At 48.9% G+C, this 23,574-nt stretch overlaps 1 protein-coding gene across 2 annotated transcripts; it reads left to right on the top strand.

The window, feature by feature from the left end:
* Positions 1-11,505: 11,505 nt before the first annotated feature.
* HNRNPL (heterogeneous nuclear ribonucleoprotein L) lies at positions 11,506-22,996 on the top strand. 2 transcript variants are annotated; one of them, XM_081334833.1, is made up of 13 exons: positions 11,506-11,741; positions 13,498-13,616; positions 13,716-13,953; positions 14,190-14,275; positions 14,870-14,966; positions 15,950-16,022; positions 19,133-19,204; positions 19,289-19,569; positions 20,303-20,424; positions 20,522-20,723; positions 21,444-21,501; positions 21,701-21,796; positions 22,630-22,996. In XM_081334833.1, exons 1-13 carry the CDS (start codon positions 11,517-11,519, stop codon positions 22,686-22,688), a joined length of 1,728 nt encoding a protein of 575 aa, XP_081190959.1. In that variant the 5' UTR covers positions 11,506-11,516; the 3' UTR covers positions 22,689-22,996. The 2 variants fall into 2 exon arrangements, with proteins under 2 accessions (XP_081190959.1, XP_081190958.1); XM_081334832.1 differs by having other exon boundaries at positions 19,133-19,569.
* The last annotated feature ends 578 nt before the right edge of the window (positions 22,997-23,574 follow it).

Raw genomic sequence — 23,574 nt, forward strand, 5'->3', positions numbered from 1 at the left:
GAGCAGTGTTTTTCAACCGTGGCCCCTTTAAGATGGGTGGACTTCAACTCCCAGAATTCCCCAGCCAGCATGGCTGGCTGGGGAATTCTGGGAGTTGAAGTCCACCCATCTTAAAGGGGCCACGGTTGAAAAACACTGGCATAAACCAAAGAGGAGTTTTTCACCAGGGGGCTGTAAGGGTGTGGGGTGGGGTTGTAACAACCCCCCCCCCCTAGAATTTCAGCCTTTTCCTGTTGCTAACCCCCAACTCCCCAATTCCTCCTGTTTGCTCGCTCGCTTTTAAATCCTATTTTGTGGATAATAAGCAATGGCCAATTTGAAGTGCTGGAACCATTGGGCTGAATTGCTCCTGTTCCCTTAAGCTGTTTTTAATTCCTCTTTCCTTTTTTTTTTAAAAAACCCCTCTATTTTAATACAAGGGCTTCAGAGGTCCTCCTACAGAGCCCCAAAATAGCCCATAGAGGAATTGGGGAGCATTGCAAGTTGGCTCCAACGTGGAGAGTGGGTGTGGGTGTGGACTTGGCTTCCTCCCCCCCCCTAATTTCCAACACCTCTCGATGCACGGAAGGGGGCTTGCAACTTCTCTTTTAATCCCCCCCTTTAATTCATGGAAGGGGGCTTGCAACTTCTCTTTTAAACCCCCCCCTTTAATTCATGGGAGGGGGCTTGCAACTTCTCTTTTAATCCCCCCCTCCCTCCGTTTAATTCAGATCTTCTCCTCCCCGGCCTTGCAAATGGCAAAGATGCACCATTCTCACCCAAATCTTTGCAATTCGAATTCTGACCAGCTTGGAAGGAAGGCCTTGGGGTGTGTGTGTGGGGGGGGGGTTGGGGTTATGGGGCAGAGGAAAGAGGAAGAAAGCCTGGAATGAGATAAAGAGGGAAGAATTTATTTTTTTTCTCTTCTGCTGCAGCTGCTGAGAAGGTGGCTGTGCTAACCCAGAAAGTGGGGGGTGGAGTGGGCCAAAAAAAAAACAACCAGATTGCATTTTCGGTCTACAGTTTTCCACTGCGGCTTGCACTCTGGGTGTGAACTGGATCATATGTGACTCACGGCTGCTCCAGGCGTGTCCTCCCCCAGGGGGGAGGGGGAGGGCCACTGGGTTGCGCTGAGCCAGCTGAAAATGTTCTTTTCAGCCGCCTTCCTGTCCCTCCGCTCTCAGCTGAGCCCTTTTTTGGATTTCCAAAAGCGCAGCAATAATCCTGGCAAGGATGTCTGGTAGCTTGCGGTCCCCCCCCCCCAAAAAAAAAAAAACTAAAGGTGGAGGCCAGAATAGTGTGATCGAAGCCCCATCTGTTTTTTTTAAATATTTGAAAATTTTAAATATTAAAAAGTTTTTTAAAATGTTAAATTGGTTTTTTAAAAAACAGGCAGACGTTTGACCGTGTGGTTCGGGAGATCATTCTGACTTTTTTTTTTTCTTTTTGAGCCGCAGATGCTCCTGAAAGCTGGAATTCCCCCCCCCCCCCTTCTTTCTCCAACATTTTGGAGAAATCCAATATTTAGGATTTGGAGAATCTGCGCAAGGGCGCCTGTCCAAAGTTGTGTGCACGCAATGGACGTTCTCCAGAATGCTTGCAAAATGGGTTTTTCAGTGTTTCTTTACCTTGGCGACTTGAAGATGGGTGAACTTTGACTCCCAGAATTCCCCTGCCAACATGGCAGGCGCGGGGAGGGGGAATTCTGGGAGTTGAAGTCCACTCACCTTTGAGCTGATTTGTTCATTCAGAGAATTGGTAGGGCAGGAACTCAGCCTGGAGAGATGTATTGGGGTAGGGAAGACCCCGATTTCTGCTCCGACCCCTTCTGATGGGGGAGGGGGTCCTTCTGATGGGGGTGGGGTCCCTTGGGGCCCCTCCCCACCTCTTCCCCTCCAGCTTTCCTCCAGAATAAGCTTTCTTGCCGTGATGCCACCTCCCGCAGCTTACATTCTCAACATTTTTGAAAGAAAATTTTATTTGGGCCTGGGGATGTGCCTCGTGTATGTTGCACCAGGACCTCAGGACCACCCTCTCCATCATTCCCCATCTAGCAGTGGAGCAGATGGGATTGTTAGTTGCGCCCCCCCCCCAAAAAAAAACTGGGGTGCTCAGAAAGGCGAGGCTGTGGGGAAGGGACATCCCCATTTAAGGGAAGGGGCTTCATCCTGGTTGAATGGGCGGCCCCAAATCTGAGCATATTTGGCCGGAGTTGGGCTGCGGGGAAACGTCGTCTGAAAATGGGGCTTCCTCCTACCAATTCCTTCCTTGGCTGGGAATGCTGGGTCTTGTAGTCCTAATCTGTCTAACAGGTTAGGAACGGTGGCGGGGTATATTCTGAAGGCACTTAAATCTTCAAAACCAGCCATGAAATGTTTAGCGGTCTTTTTTTTTTATTATCATGGCTTGTAATTTTTCATGTTGGAATCATTCCGGGGGGGGGGGCATCACTCGTAAAAAACCCAGGCATTGGGTGATGGTTATTATTTTCCCTCCCGTGCCCCCCACCCACCCACTCTGCCCCAAGCCTGATGGTGCTCAGAGGCTGATCTGTGTGAAAATAGCTCATTTTTTATTTTCCTTCCCCCCCCCACCCCACCCCGTGCCTTCCATAAGGGCTGTCACTTAAAAGGAAGAACAAGGTACTTTTTCTGTAACTTAAAACTGCAGCTGGTTAACTTGAATAAACTGGTCTGTTTCTGGGTTTAAAATAAAATTAAGGCTGTTCTTTTTCCCCCCCTTTCCATCCCCCTGAATTAAAAATGAAGGGTGTGTTTATTGGATGCTAAGCTGCACATACAAAAAATGTACTGTACATTTATTGCTGGAATTTTCTTTAGAATCTTTTTTTTTTGGCTAGGGTGTGGGAAGGGTGGCATTCACACGTCCCTCATGGCTATGAGTGCCTGGGGTGGGAACCCCCTTTTACAAACAAGGGCTCACTGTTTTGTTTTTTTAAATAAAATAAATGATTTTTGAGTCTTCATGAAAATGACGTGTGTCTTTTTTTATATAGAATCCGAGAAATCACTGAGATCTGTCAGTTACCAGTCTGCTGTTCCCAAAATAATCTGTGTTAAATAGAGATAATGCTGGATCTACAATAATTCGTTTAGCGACCGTTCAAAGTTACGACGGCACTGAAAAATGTGACTTACGACAGTGTTTCACAGTCACGGCCTTTGCAGCATCCCCGTGATTCTGTGATCGAAATCCAGATGCTTGGCAACTGGCTCATACTTATGACCGTTGCTATGTCCCAAGGTCATGTCATCCCCTTTTGCGACCTGACAATGGGGAGCCAGATTCAGCTAACAACCAGGTTACTATCTTATCAACTGCGGTGACTCACTTTAACAACTGTGACAAGAAAGGTCGTAAAATGGGGCAAAGCTCTCTTAACAGGTGTCTCGCTTAACAGAGGTTGTGGGCTCAGTTGTCGTAATTCGAGGACTATCTGCATTAGTGATGCCGAAGGAAAATCATTGTGATATATATCTCTGCTGGTCCTCCAGAAACGGCACCAACTCGCCATAGGTGATTAGGTTTCGTCCTAATGTATAATTAGACCCATGACTTAATCCTCCTCACCATTATCACACACACAAACACACACCCCAAACCACAAAGAATCATGTGGCCCCAAATTGCCATTTTGTGACTGGATTTCAGAGGTGTGATCTCTGCAGGGCGTGGAACAGATTCTGTGTGGCGGATTAAAAAGTGGGCTAGTTTGATTGTGCGGTTTTGCCCCATTTCGACTGCCAGGGAGAAGAGAAGAGGGCTGCATTTGTGGTTTGGCCATCATTTTTGTTTTTGTTCCTCTTTTCTGGCTTGACATGCAGCTGTGATTGATGTCACTTAATCTTGGGGCCCGCTGGTATTAAAATAAGTTTCATTTCCTCCGTTCCGTCTTATTACTGGGAACAGCAACTCGCATCCTTTGATGCAGCCCTCAGTTTTAGGGGAAACCATATTTATTGTATTTAGTATTCAATCAGAAGAGACCTGGAAGGGACCCTAGAGGTCTTCTAGTCCAGCCCCCTGCTCAAGCAAGAGAATCTATACCATTTCAGACAAGTGACTGTCTAGACCAGGGGTGTCAAACTTGCGACGTCGCACGACGTATCGGAGCTTTTTCCCCATTGCCGGCAATGGGGTGGGCATGGTTTTGTTGTGATGTGTCCGGCCCGTGGGCCGGCAGTTTGACACCCCTGGTCTAGACTCTCTGTAAAAATCTCCAGTGTTGGAGCATTCACAGCTTCTGGTGGCAAGCTGTTCCACTGGTTAATTGTCCTCACCGTTAGGAAGTTTCTCCTTAGTTCCAGGTTGCTTCTCTCCTTGATGAGTTTCCATCCGTTGCTTCTTCTCCTGCCTTCTGGTATTGCAGTAAATGAAACGGAATGTAGTTGTGGGTCAGGCCCACAGGGGAACTTGGCACACGGGCTTCCTAAATTGTTCCCCCATCATTTCGATTGTTCCAGTTGCGTGGGTTTGGTGTGCTTTGTGGTAGAAGTGAAACACTCAACCAACTCTTGTGGGTACACACACACACACACACACACACACCCCTCAGATTAATCTGGAGCCCTCCGTCCCTTAAAGCAAGACCAAGGTATTTACCAGTTGTTGTTTTCAATAAAAGAAAAAGTCATTTGAAGTTTTTTTTAAAACACTTATTAAACATTACAATTAGAAAGAAAAATAAAGGAGAATATTTGTGGCTCAGGGCTGAAATGAAACGTCTACAAGAGAACAAGCAAGCTGAGGGAGCGCCAAGGACCCCTCAAAAACAAAAATGAACAGAAGCTGAGAAATAAAAGTGCAGAGAAGGAAAATAGAAAAAATAAGAATATAAAATATAAGGACGTTGAAGGAGAGGCATTAGTGGAACGTGAAGGAGGGGTGGGCCATTTTTCTCCCAGCTGGTGCCCTGCTGGTAAAATCATTCTAATCCCATGATTCCCGGCCTGTCGTTCAATATAATCCAGAAGGCACCCCCACTTTGGAAAAATAATAGTCATTAAGGCATGCCAGCCATGTGATGCAGCACCATCCTAAAACAAAATCACTGGAATGGGCAGTGGGCAAAAGTCCAGCAAAGTTTGTTTGCGCTCAACTCCAAATGACTCAGCCCAAAGTTAATTTTTTTAAAAAAATAATAACTTGCTAAGCAGGGGATTCTGCAAGATGGTCAAAAAAGTCAAGATGGCTGACTTTCATTGCTGGAAAGTGGCAACCCGGGACCGATAATGTCACCACACCAGGCCAGATGTTCTGGATGCTTGAAAGCTCATAAGCGTGAGGACCGGTCCTAAAGTTGCTTCTTTGGCACCGTTGTAACTTGGGATGGTTGCTCAACAGAGCAGTCTTAAAGTGAGGTCTAAGGTAAAGGTAAAGTTTCCCCCCCACATGCGTGCTAGTCGTTTCCGACTCTAGGGGCCGGTGCTCATCTCCGTTTCAAAGCCGAAGAGCCAGTGCTTGTCCGAGGACGTCTCCGTGGTCATGTGGCCGGCATGACTAGATGCCAAAGGCGCATGGAACGCTGTTACCTTCCCACCGTAGTGGTCCATATTTTTCTACTTGCATTTTTACGTGCTTTCGAACTGCTAGGTTGGCAGAAGCTGGGACGAGTAACAGGCGCTCACTCCGCTACGCGGCACTTGGGATTCGACCCGCCAAACTGCCGACCTTCTGATCGACAAGCTCAGCGTCCTAACCCACTGAGCCACCGCGTCCCTAAAGTGAGGTCTACTTGTGTGTAAATCCAGGTCCCAAGTCATGAGCTTCGGTGGTGGATGGTGGACTTGAATCTGGGTTTCTCTGGGTCGAATCCAATCCTTTCACCCTTTTAAAACCTAGCGCCAATCTGGCCAAAGAGGGTGGATGCTGGAGACATTGACCAGCCAGGAACAAGACTCACATTGGTGTACACTGAGGTCTGGTGTGCTGTGAAGCCTCCTGCAATTTATCGCACCCAAGCAGTAGAGAATGCCACCTGGGGAGGGTTGAGAAGCTCAACCACTGACCCCAAGCCCATCTGGAGATCCCCTGCTTCTCGGAGGTGGTGCGAACAGGTTACGGCAGGCAACGCTGGCAAAGAGGAAGCCCATGTGAGCGACAAGCAGGAAGTGGGTATTGTGTAGCATGTAGTGAAGCTGGACTGCAGCTCTGCCAAACCCCGAAGGAATGTTTGCTGCTGGTCACAGGAAGTGATGAGGCAATGAATCACACTACCAATCAATGCTCCTCGTTGGTCCCTGGCTGGATTGGGACCGAATTATGCCAAACAGGTGATGTATAGTTGGCACCACGGTGCAATGCTCATTGCTGCACTCATGTTGCATGAACCTAGCTTCAGAAGACAGAGGAGTGTGTTCTTTGGCAATTGGGCAACTCCCAGTATTCCTCAACAAACAGGGTTGAGTTTCAGTTCCACACATTGGGAAATGCTGGGCTTTGGTTGGTTTGAAGCTGGCTTAGCCCATGCCGTTGTTGTCCAAAGTTTATAAGTTAGCATTCTATGTGAGTCCACCCAATCTCATTTCACCGCAAAAATCCAGTTCTGTGTTACTTGAACGATCTAAATGTTAAGTGTTAGAAGTAGAAGGAAGGAATGTAAGGTTGGTTTACATGATCGAGGTTAAAATAGATATAGTTAGTTTTGACAACCCTTACTGGACTTTTGCTAAAAGCAGGACTGAAATGATAGTACTTTATGGATTTGTTTGTAGATAAGAGGTAAGATATGGGAAAAAGAGATTGGTGCAATTTAAAAGACGGTGAAAATTACTAAAATTGCTTACACTGATTGTGATGAAGGTCAGAAGTTGGTTTATTTTCTTTTTCTTTACCATATCCTTCCTTCCATCCATCCATCATCCATCCATCTCTTTTTTCTCTTTTTCCTTTCTTCTCTCTCTCTCTCTCTCTAATTTTTACCATTGCAATTATAATAGTTAATGACATTATTTAAAAGAAAACAGAGCACCCTCCGGGGTTAATCCTCGGTACTTTTGAGAAAGTGGGGCAGAGGCCAGGCAGGCTGGATAATTGTCCCCCACCTGTTGACATGGGACAGGTTGAAAGCTCATCTCTCCCCCCCTTTCTCCCCCACATCTCCCTCTCTCTCCTCCCCCCCCCCCCATGCCTGGCTGGCTTTTAAAAAAACAGCCAAGCAGGTTAACTACTGTATGGTTAATATTCCACCTTTGTTCAAAGCCTGTCCTGCCATTCAGTTTGCTTTGTTGGCTAACCTTGCAACTTGCAGAAGAGGCTGCCAAGTGGGGGGTGAGCGTGGGGAGAGATTGACCCCATGGTAGAATGCTGAAGCTGGGCAAAATGAAAAGCTCCTCTTCCAAGAGTTTAGCAGCCATTGTACCATGGAGGACATTTTCTGCAAACAGTGGCTGTCTTGTTAAGGCTGACACCTTCTCTGATGTTCTGGTCTCGCCAGTCCAACCTGAAAATTTAGCTCAGTATTCTCAACCTTGTGGCCACTTTCAAAATGTGTGGACTTCCAACTCCCAGAATTCCCCAGCTGGCTTGTAAGATCTGTGGACGTCAACTTTTCCAGCATTTGGGTTTAGAACGTTTAGGTCAGCGTTTCTCAGCCCTGGCCACTTTCAAGAAGTGTGGACTTCAATTCCCAGAATTCCCTAGCCAGCACTGCATTAAGCATGTCAGATAGTTCAATCACATTATCTTCTGCCTGCTTGGAAGCCCATGGAGATTAATGTGACTTGAGCTGAAAGGCTAAGGCTTTGCTCATCGGTCTGGCGGTGGGAGAGGAACATCCAGGACACATTTTGGGGTCTAAAAATGGGCAGTGGCTCTCATAATACTTCCTAAAAGTTGAGGAAGGGAGAGAGATACAGACCCAGGATCCAATCCGAGTCAGTCACCGGGATCAAAAGTTTTTTCTTCCAAGCTTGGATTGGATCCTGCAAGATTATCCTGGGATACGTCTATTTGCCTTCATTCACAAATACAGTTTGCTTTTCCAAATTTATTCCTTAACCAGCCCAGGATGCTGGGATTCTGAAGAAAATTCAGAACAACTACCAAGATCTTCTATCCCAACTCTAAAAGAGAGGGGCAGAAACTACCTCCCAACCCCTTGCAAATTCTAAATCCTCCGCTAGGGGAAAAAAAGGCAGAAACAAAGCAAATGGAAAATTTGACGCAAAAGTCCTACTTATGGGGGAAGCTTCCAGTTACTGGATTCCCTCCCCCTTAAACCGCGAGGCCATCAGGATCCTGCTTTTAACAGCCAACAGCCCCTACAGCTGGTGGGGGGGGAAGGCTTTTTAGCAAAGACCAAATTTTGAATCAGCTGCCAGGGTTTCAGCTGTTTTCCTGCCCCCACAGCTTTCCTCCAAAATCAGAGGACTTCCCTGCCCCAGATAACATTTTTAATTTATTTTTTATTTTTTGTTTGCAGAGCCTGAACTTGCAGTCACCCATAAAAAGGAGAGAGTCAAGAGGATTGAAATGGAGAAAAACCAGATTCTTTTGACCTCCTACTGCGTATTTTAAAGAAAACACGCATTTTCACGTTAGGGACATAGAATAGGCTGGGCCACAGTCCAGTCCAGGGTAAGTCCTCGACTTACAACAGTTTATTTAGTGACTGTTTGACATTACACCACCACTGAAAAAAGGGACTCCACACTTATGACCGTTGCAGCATCCCCAGGGTCACGTGATCAAACTTCAGACACTTGGCAACTGGTTCATATTTACGACCGTTGCTGTGTCCCGGGGGTCACACGATCCCCTTTCGCGACCTTCTGACAAGCAAAGTCAATGGGGAAGCCGGATTCACTTAACAGCCGCGTTCCTAACTTCACAACTGCGGCGATTCGCTTAACAAAATGTTGCAAGAAAAGTCATAAAATGGGGCAAAACTCACTGAACAAATTTCTCACTTAGCAACATAAAATCTTGGCTCAGTTGTGCTCGTGAGTTGAGGGCTACTTATACCCACCTGCCTAAAACCTATACCTCTTCCAACCATTGCTTCTTGAAAACGACTAGAACTGCACAAATAATATTATCTGCGCAAGCCAGATAATTAAAAAAAGCAACAGCCGAAATTGGATTTAAATTTGGATTGCTAAGTATTCTTCCCATCCAGCTTTGACTCTGGGTAATGTTTTAGGGCAGGGGTCCTCAACCTTGGCAACTTTAAGACTTGTGGACTTCAACTCCCAGAATTCCTCAGCCAGCTTTCCCCCCCCCCCATTTTCATGGAGGAGGAAGGGAGGGTTCAAAGTAATAAGCTCAGTTGAAGAGCAAGCTTGCTTACTTTCTTTTGTTGAGCAAAGGTTTGACTAGGCAAGCATCTCAGGTTATTAATTGCTGAGCAATCATAAATTCTGATCTGAGATGCAGGAATGTTGCTGACAGCCGTGGGTGCAAATGAAGACTTTGTCCTTTTCCCCCTTCCCTGCCTCATTAAGGAGCAAAGTCCTTTTTAATAGCCTTCACTGTGTTCTTTTCTGCTCCCCCCCACCAGCTGTTAGAAATGGCATCCTTCCAAGTAGAGTAGATGGGAGAATATGAATACAGGTAACGCTCGACTTAGGATGGCAACTGGGACCAGAATTTCCGTTGCTAAGCAAGGTGGATGTTGAGCAAGTCACGCCTGATTTTATGACCTGATTTTGCAATGGTTGTAAGCAAAGCCTTGCAGCTGTTAAGCAAATCACCTGGCCGTTAAGCAAATCTGGCTTCTCCAACTGCTTTTCGGAAGCTGGCTGGGAAGGTCGCACGTGGTCATCATGTGAGGCCAGGAGGCAACAAAAACCATGAATACATGTTGGTTGTGGGCACCTCCGTGGGGATGCTGTGACAGTCGTAAGTGCGAGGACCAGTTGTAAGTCACTTTTTCAGTACTGTTGTAATTTCGAATGATCAGTAAACAAATGGTTGTAAAGTCTGGGACTATTTGCAGTGGCACAATTATAGGTAATAAAGTTTATTTGAGGTTTTGTGATTTCCTGATTGTGTTTCTCGGTGGGCCAAAAGAAGTAACTGTATTATGAATTTAAAGCTTCAATATTTTGCAGGCTCCATGCAAGCCTACGGGAAGCCCACCAAAATTCCTGCAAGGTTCACGGTCTTTTCATTGAACACAACTCTTCGCTAGGCCTTGATTGATGGACTGTGAGACTTTGGACCGACTCTTCCGCAATGTGCAAACCAGCTTCTTCGGTTGCTTCCTTTCCCAGCCTTGGCCCAAAAGCTGGCATGGAGCCCAGCACATTCCAACAGCAGCTCCAAGCCAGGGGAAGCTGTCAGGGAGCAGAAACAGGCCCTGGGGCACATCTCCCCCTCCTTGGCTGGGATCTGTGGCAGCCGCCCCTGAGCCCGTCAAGCAATGGAGAGGAAGGCAGGGTTCACACAACCTCTGGGCTAGCATTGGGTTAACTGGCTGATTCTAGTGTGTTGCATTGACCCAGTTCACATGGCTAGATTACAGTTAGTGTGTTGCATGGACTCAATAAACCAGGGGTCTTCAAACTTGGCCCTTTTATGACTTGTGGACTTCAACTCCCAGAATTCCTCAGCCAGCGTGTCTGGCTGAGGAATTCTGGGAGTTGAAGTCCACAAGTCATAAAAGGGCCAAGTTTGAAGACCCCTGCAATAAACCATCTCTTAGCCAGCATGCCTTGCAGGCCTCTTCTTGGCCAAAGTTCAAGACACTCCCATGATGCTTTGCGGCCGAGAGGTCCTTTGACCAATCCCCGGGCAGCCTTGGCTCAGAACCAGGCCTTTCCCATCAGCCTTTGCTTCTCCACCGTCTCGACGTTAAAGGAGGGAGGGCGGGGCTTCTCTTGGTTGAGCGATCAAGACGACCGTTGGAAAATCTCCCCCCCCCGTTTCTTTTCTGCAACTGAAATCTTATTGGTTCATAAGATGAAGAGGGGCAGGGTTGGGACTGAAGTCACGTCTACCAATTAAAATAAAGATCGAGGGTTGCCGGCCCAATGGGTTTCCAGAAAGCAGAGTGATGGGCACAAAATCTGCCAATAAATTTAACTCCTTGGAGCAAACGGGGTATCCTTATAGGACCCAATCAGGGCGCCCGTTTGAGATTTGGCGCAATCCGGTTTCGAACGGCTGAGATTGACCCTTCCTTGAGCCAATGGGATTTCAGGGTCAAACCGTGGCTTTTCAGGAGACCCGACGGTTTTATGAAGAAGAAGGAGGGAAGTTCACGAGGAGCAATGTGGTGGGGCGGGATGCCGCGCCGAGAGACGTCGCCTTGATCCAATGAGTTTGTAGGAAGAGGGGACGGATGTTCCTGCTGGCCAACGGAGAAGGCCAGGACCTTTGATAAACTGATGCGAGAACGAATCATATCGGCAGGCGGGAGACGTCGACCCTATGGCGGCGGAGGGCGGGACAAGGGTAGGTAAGGCACCGCCTCGACCCAATGAGAGCCCCGCCAGCCTTGAGCGACGGCGGGCCAGCCCAATAGAGGCGGGCCTGAGGTGGGAGCGAGGGTGGGCTGGGGTAGTGTGGGCGCCATGTCGCGGCGGAGGTGGCGAGGCTCGCAGAGCGGCGAAGGTGGCGGCGGCTCGGGACGCGGAGGGGACATGGTGAAGATGGCTGGCGGAGGAGGCGGAGGAGGAGGAGGCGGCGGCGGCTCCGGCCGTTACTACGGGGGCGGCCCCGAAGGCGGGCGCGCCCCGAAGCGCCAGAAAACGGAGAACGCGGATCACGGGCCGGGGGGAGCGGCCGGCGGCGGCGGGGTGAGAGTGGCCGCTGGGCGAAGGAAGGCAGGCCTTGAAAACGCTGGACTACAACTCCCATCACCCCTCATAGCCAGCGGAGGGGGAGGGGAAGGTTGGCGGTTCCACGGGGTGCGTGGCGGCTAGGAAAGAGGGGAGCTGTAGTCTCGCCGCGTGGAGCCTCCGGGGGCAGGCGCAGTCTACCGTGAGCATCCCGCCTCCTTTGCGGCCGCCTGGGCGGGAGGGGCGAGAGGAGGGGCGCCCCCTCCATCCCAAGCAGGCCCCTGAGCGCTGAAAAGCCGGGCCTCCCAAGGGGGAAAGGGCGGCTGCCCTAGCATGCAAGTAGAGCTTCCCTCGACGGGAGCAGTCCACCCTCCTAGCAGGGAGGAGGGGCTGCCTGCTTAGCGCACGCCTTGAGGTGATGCCTTAACACCGCTGGGCCGCTAGGACCCCTTGACCACCTGGGGGGGGGACTACAATTCCCAGAATTCCTGAGCCAGCCTTCACACGACCCCAGTTGAGCAGCCCTTTGAAAGAGGGGCAAGACTTGGGTTCGCCCCGGGTTCAAGTCAGGACTGGAAAGCCCTTAAGGAAGGCTTGGCCTTGACTAGCAGAGCCTTAGGGATCCACCAAAGCCGCCTCCCAGGCTCAGACCCCCCCCTCCCCCCCCAAACCATCACTTGCACATCCCCCCCCTCCCCGCTGCAAATGTGAATTAAAAGGCAGGTGTGCCTGTGAGAAAAGCTCTTTAGGTTTGGAAAGAGTGGCTTGTTTGCGTGCTTAATTAGGATTTGTTGCACACTGCTGCTGCTGCTGCTCAAAGCCAGGGCCTGTGGAAGGAAGGTGGTGATCGGGACCAGGGTAGGCTCATCCTGCAGCATCCGGTTGCATCCGCTGTACAAGTTCTGCAGGCAGAGTAATTTCGTCCTGTTTTAAGAGTGGACCTGTGGCTGGAGGCTCTTTCCTCAAGTCGGGCTTAAAGGCATTGGAGTGCTTTCAGTTTGGGTCTATGCATTTTGCAGAGGTTTTTGTAGCGATTTGCTGGGCGGGTAGTTAACTGAAGTATGAGTTGCTTTGGATAATGAGATGGGCTGCGTATAAATTTAATAAATTACCGGATTTATTTATGTAGACGGTGGGTTTAAATTTACTAGAATGGTCAAAGGGTATGTGGGATATATTTCTCTCTTGGAACAGGAAGCATTTGCTTAGAGCAGTGACTCCCAACCTTTTTTTATACCTCGCACCCCTTACAATAGTTTGAAATAACAGCAACAAATTATGCATATACGCTGTAATTTTGAAAACCCAAGCTCTTGCACCCCCTGGAATATGGTCTCGCACCCCTGGTTGGCAACCCCTGGCCTAGAGCAAGGAAGGGGCTTTGAGTGTGAATTGGCCAAAAAAATGTAACTCTTTTCACGGAAGCTGGGACCAGAGGAGGTGTGCTGGATCCCGCCAACAGCCACTTCTGTTGCTTCCCATCAATATATAAAGTAGGCTGTAGTTATCAAGGATGACTTTTTTCCTTCTTAATTTTCTTAGTCCCACTAAAAAAAATATAAAGCAGTAACTTAACTACCTCTGATGACGGAATTCCATTTTAACTGCTAAGTTATGTATCCTCTGCCTAAATAAATCCTTTTGAGCTACATAGCGTTGCTTCAGCTGTTCCAGTATGCACTCTCCCAGAAACGCTTCTTTGTGCAAGAGCCTCCTCTTTTGCCCTAGAATTTTACAAGGGGGGGATGTTAAATGACCTCCTCTTCTCTCGCAGGAGAACTATGATGATCCTCACAAGCCGGCTGCTTCTCCTGTGGTCCACATCAGGGGTCTGATTGATGGTGTGGTGGAAGCTGATCTGGTGGAGGCCTTGCAAGAATTTGGCCCAATCAGGTGAGGGATGGGCAGCCAGAACGCCCAGGGGGAGGGATAGCATGACAGATGGTGCATGTTCAGTGACCGAGTTCTTTTCTCTCTCTCTCTTTCCCCCAGCTATGTGGTGGTGATGCCCAAAAAGAGGCAGGCTCTAGTAGAGTTTGAGGACATACTAGGAGCGTGCAATGCTGTGAATTACGCAGCGGACAATCAGATCTACATAGCTGGGCATCCGGCCTTCGTCAACTATTCTACCAGCCAGAAGATCTCGCGGCCCGGTGACTCAGATGATTCTCGAGGAGTAAATAACGTCTTGCTCTTCACCATTCTGAACCCCATCTACTCCATTACGACGGTGCGTTATGAGGCTGCTTTTTGTGGGGGACCCAAATGTAGGACGTGGCAGTCCTGGCTTTCATTGGGCCTCCAAGCCTGCTTTTGGACCCAGTCAGGGAGAGCAGACTGAGGGTTAAGATGATGTCTGAATGGTATGTGGGTCTGTCTCCTTGTTTCAACAAATGGAGTGTTGACGTCTCTGGTAGGCAGAGATCTTGTGAGATCTTGTTGACTTTTATGGTCTTTCTCTTGCAGGATGTCTTGTATACCATCTGCAACCCGTGTGGTCCGGTTCAGCGCATTGTCATCTTTAGAAAAAATGGGGTCCAAGCTATGGTGGAATATCCTTTCCTTTCTTTTCTTGTCTGATAGCTGAGAAGAGTGAAGCAGAACCGTCTTTCAAGTGGGTTGGAGGAGATGCATCACTTTTTTGGCTAGTATCAACCATCCCGTTGGCCTATGCAGCAAAAGAAAAAACTCCTGGGACATTGTTTACCGAGAGTTTTAACTTTACTGATAGATCCATACGGGCATAGAAGAAGCTAGCTCTGAGGTTTTTGCACGAAAAACAGCATAATTAACTTCCCCTTTTCCCCATTTGGGCCACGCCTTGTCCATTGTCTACCAATCCAGCGTGTTTGTTTTGTTTTTTGAAAACACGCTGCACCTTCAGAAGGTCCCTGTCCCACGGCCTTGGCGTCTCCTCCGGACGTTCTCAGGTTGCAAAGGACTGGCATAAATTCCTCATCTCCCTCCAAGGCTCCCAATACATCCCAAGCATTCTCTCTCCCTCCCTCCCTCCCATCGTCTGTGTTGTCAAGCTGTGAGTAAAGGTGTGTTACGAGTTAACGCTGCTGGGTAAACAAGCAAGGCTAGCCGCTTAAAGAAAGTTGACTAGGAAGCATCCAGTTAAAGGTTTCCTTAATTCTGCAAACATTTGATTCTGTGCAAAGCGCTCAGAGAGCAAAAGCTTCGTTGAATGGGGCTGACATTTACTCTGGCTGCTGCACTCTGAAGATTGAATATGCCAAGGTGAGCGGTGGGGGTGGCAGAAGAGGGGACTGGCTCCTGCGTTATCCAGGAGGGCACCACTCGTTTTCTGAATCAGATGGGATTTGCAAACACGAAATGGTGCAGGTGTGGTTGTTACTTTGCAGTAAGACACCTGGCGAAGAGGGAAAGGCATCATAAGTTGGAAAAATTGGGGAAATGGCAGGGATTCCTACCCGGTTTTGTAAAATACAGGTAGTCCTTGACTTATGGGCATAATTAAGCTGGCCAATTACGCTTGTAAGTCTTGATGGTTGTCCAGTGGATTATTCTGCAACCAACCTGATTCTAGGATCTTTAATGCAGCAGTCCTTAACATACTCGGGCTGGTTTTTGTGGGAAACCAGGAGGGAAAGGTTTCTGGCAAAAATGTGAATTACGGCCACAGAATTAGGGCTTGTGAACGCAGGCCGGGTTGTCGGGGGTCCAAAATGCACACAGGATTATGGGGTGGGGGCAGCTGTTGGAACCTCAGAATCAGATTGTAAGTAGCTTTGGGGGAATCCATCAGGACTTTGAAGGGTCACTAAGCAGCCAGTCATAAGTTGAGGATTACCTCTAGGTTAAAGTAACACTTGCAGTGGCTGCCAGGAATAAGGACGCTTAACATGGCCCTTGGCAGCCAGATGTTTGATGTTAAATTTCACACACACACGCACACACACACACAAAATTTACAGGTCCGGCATTCTTAATAGGAAGCCGGTCAAGCCTGAGCAGGTAGCAAAAAAATGCGCCTGCTTTTATAATAAACAGTTGTGCTAATAGTCATCTATTACAGGCTACAGCGGAACAGATAAGTACTACTTAATGGTTATAAGCCAGTTAGGTCACACTCTTGTGACAGCTCAGCGGCCAGCATGACCACAGAGCATCACTTTGCGGCTCCCTTTCTTGAGCTCCATCTCTTGAATCCCCCCCCCCCCCCCCCAGCTTAGTTGTGAACATTTGTGCTTTGTTTTTAGCCCACTCGCTTGAACGTCTTCAAGAATGACCAGGACACCTGGGACTACACCAACCCTAACCTCAGCGGGCAAGGTAACCTTGATCGCCTGCTCTCAAGCTACACACAGACCCTTTGTTATCCTCTTGAAGAGCACACTTCCTCCAGCTGAATTGTGTGATGTAATGCCATTTGCCTGCTGTCCAACACGGGGCCCGATTTGGGAAGCCTAGAGGGCAGGGCAACAGCTTCTTGGCTCCAGCCACAGGAGGCTTCTCGAGATGCAGTTGGGGGTGAGGGTGAGGGTTGTGTGTGTTGAGAATAGCCATAAGGGAATTGGGGTGGCTTCATCTCCCTGATTGCGTCTGGTCAGGTACGCTTCCCCCTCGGTGTTGCGTCACCAGCCCGTGTGTGGGCTACTAGGAAGGTGGCGATGTAGTAGCAGGGAGGGGAGTCGGAAAGGAGGCTGGGCTCAGATTCTGGGGCATCCCAGAATGAACGCTAGGGAGCTTTAACTCCTGGAGGGTCGGGAGACGGCTGTTCCCCTCTTGTTTGGAAGTCTCGAGCCGTACTCAGCCTCTGGCCCCGGTGCTGACCTAGCCACCTCCTTTGTGGGTCTGGGGGCATATGTTCAATTTCTGCCGTTCCATGGGTGGAGGGTGGGCAGAGGGGAAAGGCGCTTCTCTTGTGTTCAAGGAAACGTGCATGCAGACTCTGGGACTTGGGAGGGTGGCATACACCTTGGGGGCCGAAGGGGTTTCTGGTGCCATTTCCTTGAGAGGGACTGAGAGTGGGGGGGTGTCACCATCTGCGTCACCTCAGTCTAAAGCTAGTGGGAAGCCCTGCCTTGGCCGGCCTGCCTTGCTGCACCGTGCAGAAAGCGGCACATTCTCTTTGCGAGGTGGGCAGCGTCGCCCCTCCGAGCACGACCTCAGCTTAAAACAGGCTGGGCTTTTACAGGAGGCCGGGCAGTTGAGTTGGTTGGCTCCACGGACCAAACAAGCCTGGGGAGGCTGTTGGATGGCGGGGGGGTGGGGGTGGGGTGCAGGGGGTGGGGGCTCTGGCAGAGGTCACTTTTGACCCCGCCCTCACGGCGAAGCAAGCAATGGCATTACATGACTTGACATGAACATGACTCACTTTCTCCTCCAAGGTACATACCTAGGCGCTGTGCAGATGGGCAGTGGCTTAAGTTGGCAGGGCTGGGGAGTTCAGAAGCTGCCTCCCGGCTCCCTGCCCTCCCTCAGGCTGGGCACCGAGGAGGTGCGATAGATCTGGCCTTTCCCCAGCTCTGAACAGATTTCCCACATGGCCCTGGGGGACCCGTGCGCAGCTGCCGTGGAAGCTCTGAATTGCCTGTGATCTGCCTTCTGCTAGACACTCTCTAACACTACACAGTGTAGGAAAAAAAAAGCAAGCTCAACTTTGCACTAGCTCTGCCTGGAGAAAACACGCAGCATCTTAAGCGCACCTGAAAGGCAACAGATTTGAGTTCATTTCCTCACATCAAGGACACAACACCGCGACCCGAGAGACATCTACAAGCACAGAGGGAGACAGAGAAAGAGAGAGACAGAGAGAGACTGACTCACCAGGCCACGACATGCTTACAAAACAAAACAAAAAACAAACAAACTTTGAACCCAAGAAGGGAACACAGAAAATAGGAAAACACCACAGGGGTCTCAGACAGAGCGCGCCAACGGTCTTAACGGAGAACGGAGTAGATCCCCGAGACCCTTCAAGATATAAGATGCTCTCCACATCAACTTGGTTTGGTTTGGGAGGGCCTCTCATTACTCTTTCCTTGCAGTCCTCGGCTGCCGACATTTTATCAGCGCCAAGTGGAGACAGGCACAAAACCCCAAGTCCCCGAGAGCCCCCAGTTCCCTAGAGACTGGGGGGGTCTTGTCCGCCTCAGGGGCACTTGAGATCCAAGGCACACTCCACTAACAGAGGAGAGAGACACGCACATGGGAGACCTACACAGCCAGAAGCACCAAAACCTGATTTAACAGCACATGACCAAAAAAAAATAAAAATCGGGAGATGCAACACGGAAGGGACACTCACTACACCTTGGTTATGTCCCTTTTTTTTTCCTTGATACCATCCGAAGACAAAAAACAAAAAAACAAAATCTGTGAGCCCTTTTTCATTTAATTTTTTTTTAAAAAACATTTAATTGTGTCAGTTTGGTGCCTTTTGACGTGAATTTGACTCTGAAACCATGTAACGCAGGGTCGCAGTGTATGTTTGATGGGACGCCATCTTTCAGAACTGTGCTTACACTGTTGAAGCGTCCAATGGTAAGAGAAATGCAGAATATATATGTGACAAGGGACATTGTACTGTAAACTCCTGCTGTAAGTAGCCTTTTTCAATCTTTGTAATGACTATTGAAATAAACTGCGAAACTCTTTTTTACTTTTTTTTTTTAAAAAAAAACAAACGAGAATTGTATGACTTGCTTATAAATTCTTCTGTCTTGTATTTCGATTTGCGTTTAAACTGGACAGTTGCTACTTTTGCTTTGCTTTGCCATCTTCTACTTGGTCTTGTTTTAATCCTTTTAGCTCTGCTAGAGGTGGGGAGTGGGCTGCCAAGAGTTTTGTTTCGTCTTTCCCCCCCCCCCCCCGCTGCCCTAATGTTTGAACTGGTGGTGAAATTGGCTTCTGTTGATCCTTTTGCTTTATTACTATTATTTTTTTAAATAATAAAAACCCTTCCCTGCCACAAGGTTACATTTCAGGAGGAAAGTGAACAGACTCGGGATGGCCAGATAGATTGTTGAGACTTAACGCTTTGATATCCAACAGAGTTCTAGTTCGTCAGCTGCTTAAATAAAAGCCCGGAAGATGCACCGGAGCTTTTACGTTTGAGGCAGTGTCAGGATCTGTCCCAAATGGCCCCTTCCAGCATTCACTGAACTACAGAAGGGACAGCCAGGGTGGGCGGGGAGGAGACATGGGGGTGCACTGTGCCGCTGAAGAGCAGGTGCTGTTTTTAACACCCTCCCTAGCCCCCTTTTCTCCCATGGTGGAAAAGAGAGATGTTGCGAGGATACTGGAGGTTGTAATATGGAGAGTGCCGCAGGCCGGCCTTGTGGCCTAACTCGAGGTCTCCCCACATGGAGGTCTGCCCCAGAAAGCAAGCCGATTGAACTGTTTGGGTGAAGTCTCTGATGTTCGTCTCCTTTTGACAGGGGAGCCGGGCGGGAATCTGAACAAGCGCCAGAGGCAGCCGCCTCTCCTCGGGGACCATCCTGCTGAATACGGTGAGGCCTGGTCCGTGGGGCAGCATCCCCGGCCCTCCTCCAGCTTTGCCCTGGCATCGGTTGACGTTTTGCTTCCTCCTCCAGGAGGGCCTCACGGCGGCTACCATGGCCACTACCACGACGAAGGCTACGGCCCTCCTCCTCCTCATTACGAAGGGAGGCGGATGGGCCCGCCTGTGGGAGGCCGTCACCGAGGACCCAGCCGCTACGGGCCTCAGTACGGGCACCCGCCGCCTCCGCCGCCGCCTCCGGAGTACGGCCCCCACGCCGACAGCCCCGTGTTGATGGTCTACGGCCTGGACCAGTCTAAGATGAACTGCGACCGTGTTTTCAACGTCTTCTGCCTCTATGGAAATGTGGAGAAGGTGAGCTGCCGAGGGAGAGGGCGGATCCGGGGGTGGCAGAGCTGGTGGGCCCGGCACGGCTTAGTCTGGAGCCGTCACTTCTTTGGAAACAGGTTTGAGTTAAAAACAGCAGGCAGGCTGGTGTGGGCTTGTGAGTACTAGCCAGGAAAAAGGCAAGCCGGGCTTGAGACTATTGCCTGAAGACTCCAGGTAGTCCTCGAATTAGGACCACAACGGAGCCCAAAATTTTAGCTGCTAAGCAAGACAAGCGTCCAGTGGGTTTTGCCCCATTTTTTTACCACCTTCCCTGCTATGGTTGTCAGAGGAATCACTGCAGTTGTTGAGTTAGTAACGCCGCTGTGAAGCGAATCTAGCTTCCCTATTGACTTTGCCTGTCAGAAGGTTGTAAAACGGGGATCACATGACCCCGGGAATACTGCAACTGTCGTAAATACCAGTCAGTTGCCAAGGGTCTGAATTTTGATCACCCGACAGTGATCAGGGGATGTTGCAACGGTCGTGTGAAAAACGCGCGCTTCTTGCAGCGCTGTTGTGACTTCACACCAATGGATGGTTATAAGTCGAGGAGCACCTGCAAGCGATTGGGAGGGGGTATGCAGAGGCTGGTTGAGGTTTAAAACGGAGACAGGCTTGTACCCGTGGGCGGGTGGGTGGGGGTTGGCCGCCTTTGAAAGTGCTGTGCTTTTGCCCTCTCTGGCGGTTTGAACCAAGAAATGCTTTTTTTGTTTTTAAGGTGAAGTTCATGAAAAGCAAGCCTGGGGCAGCCATGGTGGAGATGGCGGACGGCTACGCGGTGGACCGAGCCATCACCCACCTCAACAACAACTTCATGTTCGATCAGAAGTTGAATGTGTGGTGAGTCTCGGCTGCATTGTTCCCCAGACCTTCCTGAGGAGTCTGGGTCAAAACCAAGGGGGCACAAGCTGAACGGCTTGTCTTGGTTTGTCCGCAGCGTGTCAAAGCAACAGGCCATCATGCCTGGCCAGTCCTACGGTCTTGAGGACGGCTCCTGCAGCTACAAAGATTTCAGCGGCTCCCGGAACAATCGGTTCTCGACCCCGGAGCAAGCCGCCAAGAACCGGATCCAGCATCCCAGCAACGTGCTCCATTTCTTTAACGCACCTCTGGAAGTGACGGAAGATAACTTCTACGAGGTAAGGAGTTTGACCCGGGGGTAGCTTCAGCCTGCTCGGCCATAGTAGGGGGGAAATAATGCAGCCATTGGTTTATTGATTTATATTCCGTGTTTCTTAACCACCCCGCCCCGCCCCCCCCGAGAGAGTTTAGGAAGAATCAAAACCTGCTGCCCTTCGTGTATGACACGATGATGACTTTAATGGATCCAGATAGCATCTGACTCCCAAATGTAGCTTACATTCCCAAAGGCAGGAAGCAGTAATCCTAAAGGGGGAAAAAAGGGCTTGTACGTCTGGATATGATGCTAGCAGAGGCTCTGGTGTGCCTATAAGTAGCAGCTGCAATGGACCCAGTTCGGCCCCCTTGCTGGTTCCTCTCGGTGGCAAGTCCCTTAGGTCCTAAGCTTGGGTGTGAGCTTGGTCTTTATTTGGCCTCACAAGAGGAGAACGGATTAATGCTCATTTTTGACAGAAGTGACAACAAGTGTTCTAAAAAACATTGGACCAAAAACAATAGCGACCTGTTCAGTCATTTTCTACTCAGCCCAAACATTTAAATGAGCTCTTTTTGCAAACTCACTGCGATGGCCGCAAACTGTATAGGAAGGCAGTGGCGTCTGCAAGAGCCCCTGGGAACGGGACTTGAGTGAAGATGAGATTCCCAAAATACGCATTGGCGTGATCAGGGTAGTGGCTTAACGATCCTGTTACATACGTGGCATTTTCTCCCCCCATCAGATTTGCGATGAGCTGGGGGTGAAGAGACCGGCTTCCGTCAAGGTGTTTTCAGGAAAGAGTAAGTAGCCCTGTGCAGAGAGCGGTCTTGGGAACGCTGCTGCTTGGAAAGAAGGGACCGAGGGCCACGCTGTTCTAGGACAGCAGAGTGGACCTGGGCGATCGGAACTGTAGTCCAGCCCTTAAGGGTTTGCCCGCCTCTGTTCAGAGGAGGTGGGCCTGCCCCAGCTTAACCCACACCTTGCTTGAAACGCCCGCAGGTGAACGGAGCTCGTCGGGACTGCTGGAGTGGGAAACCAAAGGGGACGCGCTGGAGACGCTGGCTTTCCTCAACCATTATCAGATGAAAAACCCAAGTAAGCCCCTGTCGCGTTTTTTTAGATGCTGAAACGGGGGGCTTCGATTCCCCAAGAGGATTTGGGAATCTCTTTCCCCCTTCCTCTGTTCAATTCTACTGGTGGGAAAGGTAAGCTAGTAGGTCTTAAAACACCCAACAGATTGGAGACCTGGCCAAATTAACCGCTTGGAAGGGGGAAAAAGCAGCCCCTGGCACATTCTGAACTGTGCCTCAGTGTTTGGAACAGAAGTGTCCGACCTGGGTAAGTTTTAAGACCTGTGGACTTCCTCTCCCAAATCCACTTCACAACCATGTTACTAACTTTAACCACTGCAGTGGTTCACGTAACCACTGTGGCAAAAATGGTTGTCAAATGGAGCAAAACTCAATTGTCTGGCTTAGGCGCTGAAATTTGGGGCTCAGTTGTGGTCATAAGATGAGGACTACCTGCAGCCACTAAGTGCAAATAATGTCTCACGTGTTTTTTGTTTAAATCTGATTGCAGTGAGAGGTTTATTTGTTTAAGATGTTTTCTTGACTTTAGCCCAAAATGGGAGATGTTGGAAATGCTTCTTTCTTTCTTTCTTTCTTTCTTTCTTTCTTTCTTTCTTTCTTTCTTTCTTTCTTTCTTTCTTTCTTTCTTTCTTTCTTTCTTTCTTTCTTTCTTTCTTTCTTTCTTTCTTTCTTTCTTTCTTTCTTTCTTTCTTTCTTTCTCTCTCTCTTTCTTTCTTTCTTTCTTTCTTTCTTTCTTTCTTTCTTTCTTTCTTTCTTTCTTTCGCTGTTGATGGCACTTTTTATTTTTGAGTAAATAAAGTTGAGGCGACTCATAAACTATGTCTGGCTTTCTCCTAGATGGGCCATACCCCTACACACTGAAACTCTGCTTCTCAACCGCCCAGCACGCTTCCTAATTGCTCTTTGGTTCCTGACCAAGAAGACTGCTCCGTTAACTTTCTTGTGTGTGATCTTTTTTTTTTTTTTGGCAAAGCTCCCGTGTCCCCCCCCCTTTTTTTTAAAACAATAAAAAAAAGATTAATTAGATGCTGCCTGCAGCTAGGTCAGCTGGGAAGAAAAAGGCCTGTGGCATTCTTACGATATCGAATTTTAAAACGATCGTACGTGTGACATGTTTTTCCCCCCATTCATAAAATGTGTGCTGCCTGTGCTAGTTGGCACATTTAATAAAGCTGTTTGGAAAATAAATTGTTGTAAAAACTGATCTGGTAACGTCTCGGGAAGTTTTTGTAGAAGGGGGCAGGCAGGTATGTGTGTGTTTTTTTTTAACAGAATTAAGTTGGTCTGGGTGTCTCAACCTTGTTTCCATGAAAGACGGCTAAATTTTAAAAGGGAGGTACCATTTAACCAGTTGTTTTGTGCAAACCTTTTATTCTTTTCCCTTGTTTTCTTGTACGCTGGGTGGCTTTATAATTTAAAGAAGGGAGCAGGGAGATTTTAACTTAAGGTCTATTTTGCGCTATGTCATGCAGTGTTCAACACTACTACAGTCTTTATGCTTATTTTTAGCTTTCCTGGGTTTCTAAGCATTTAAGGTCAACCATTTCTGCCACCTTTAATTTTTTTTTAAAAAAATCCTACACTGGCTTCCTTCAACAGTAACATTTTTTAAAAATTGGAAATTGCAATTGCATGAATGGAAATGAGAGCTGTCAATACTGACGTGGAGGGGGGGGAAGGTAAAAGTGATTCCAAACGGGAAGTGTCTTTTTGTGTGTCCCTGGTTACTGTTCTTGACTTCTTGAAACATTTGTGCATAAAACCTCTGGAAAGAGCAGGATC

The sequence above is a fragment of the Vipera berus genome (genome assembly GCF_964194415.1).
Source record: "Vipera berus genome assembly, chromosome: 9".
Taxonomy (NCBI): Eukaryota; Metazoa; Chordata; class Lepidosauria; order Squamata; family Viperidae; genus Vipera; species Vipera berus.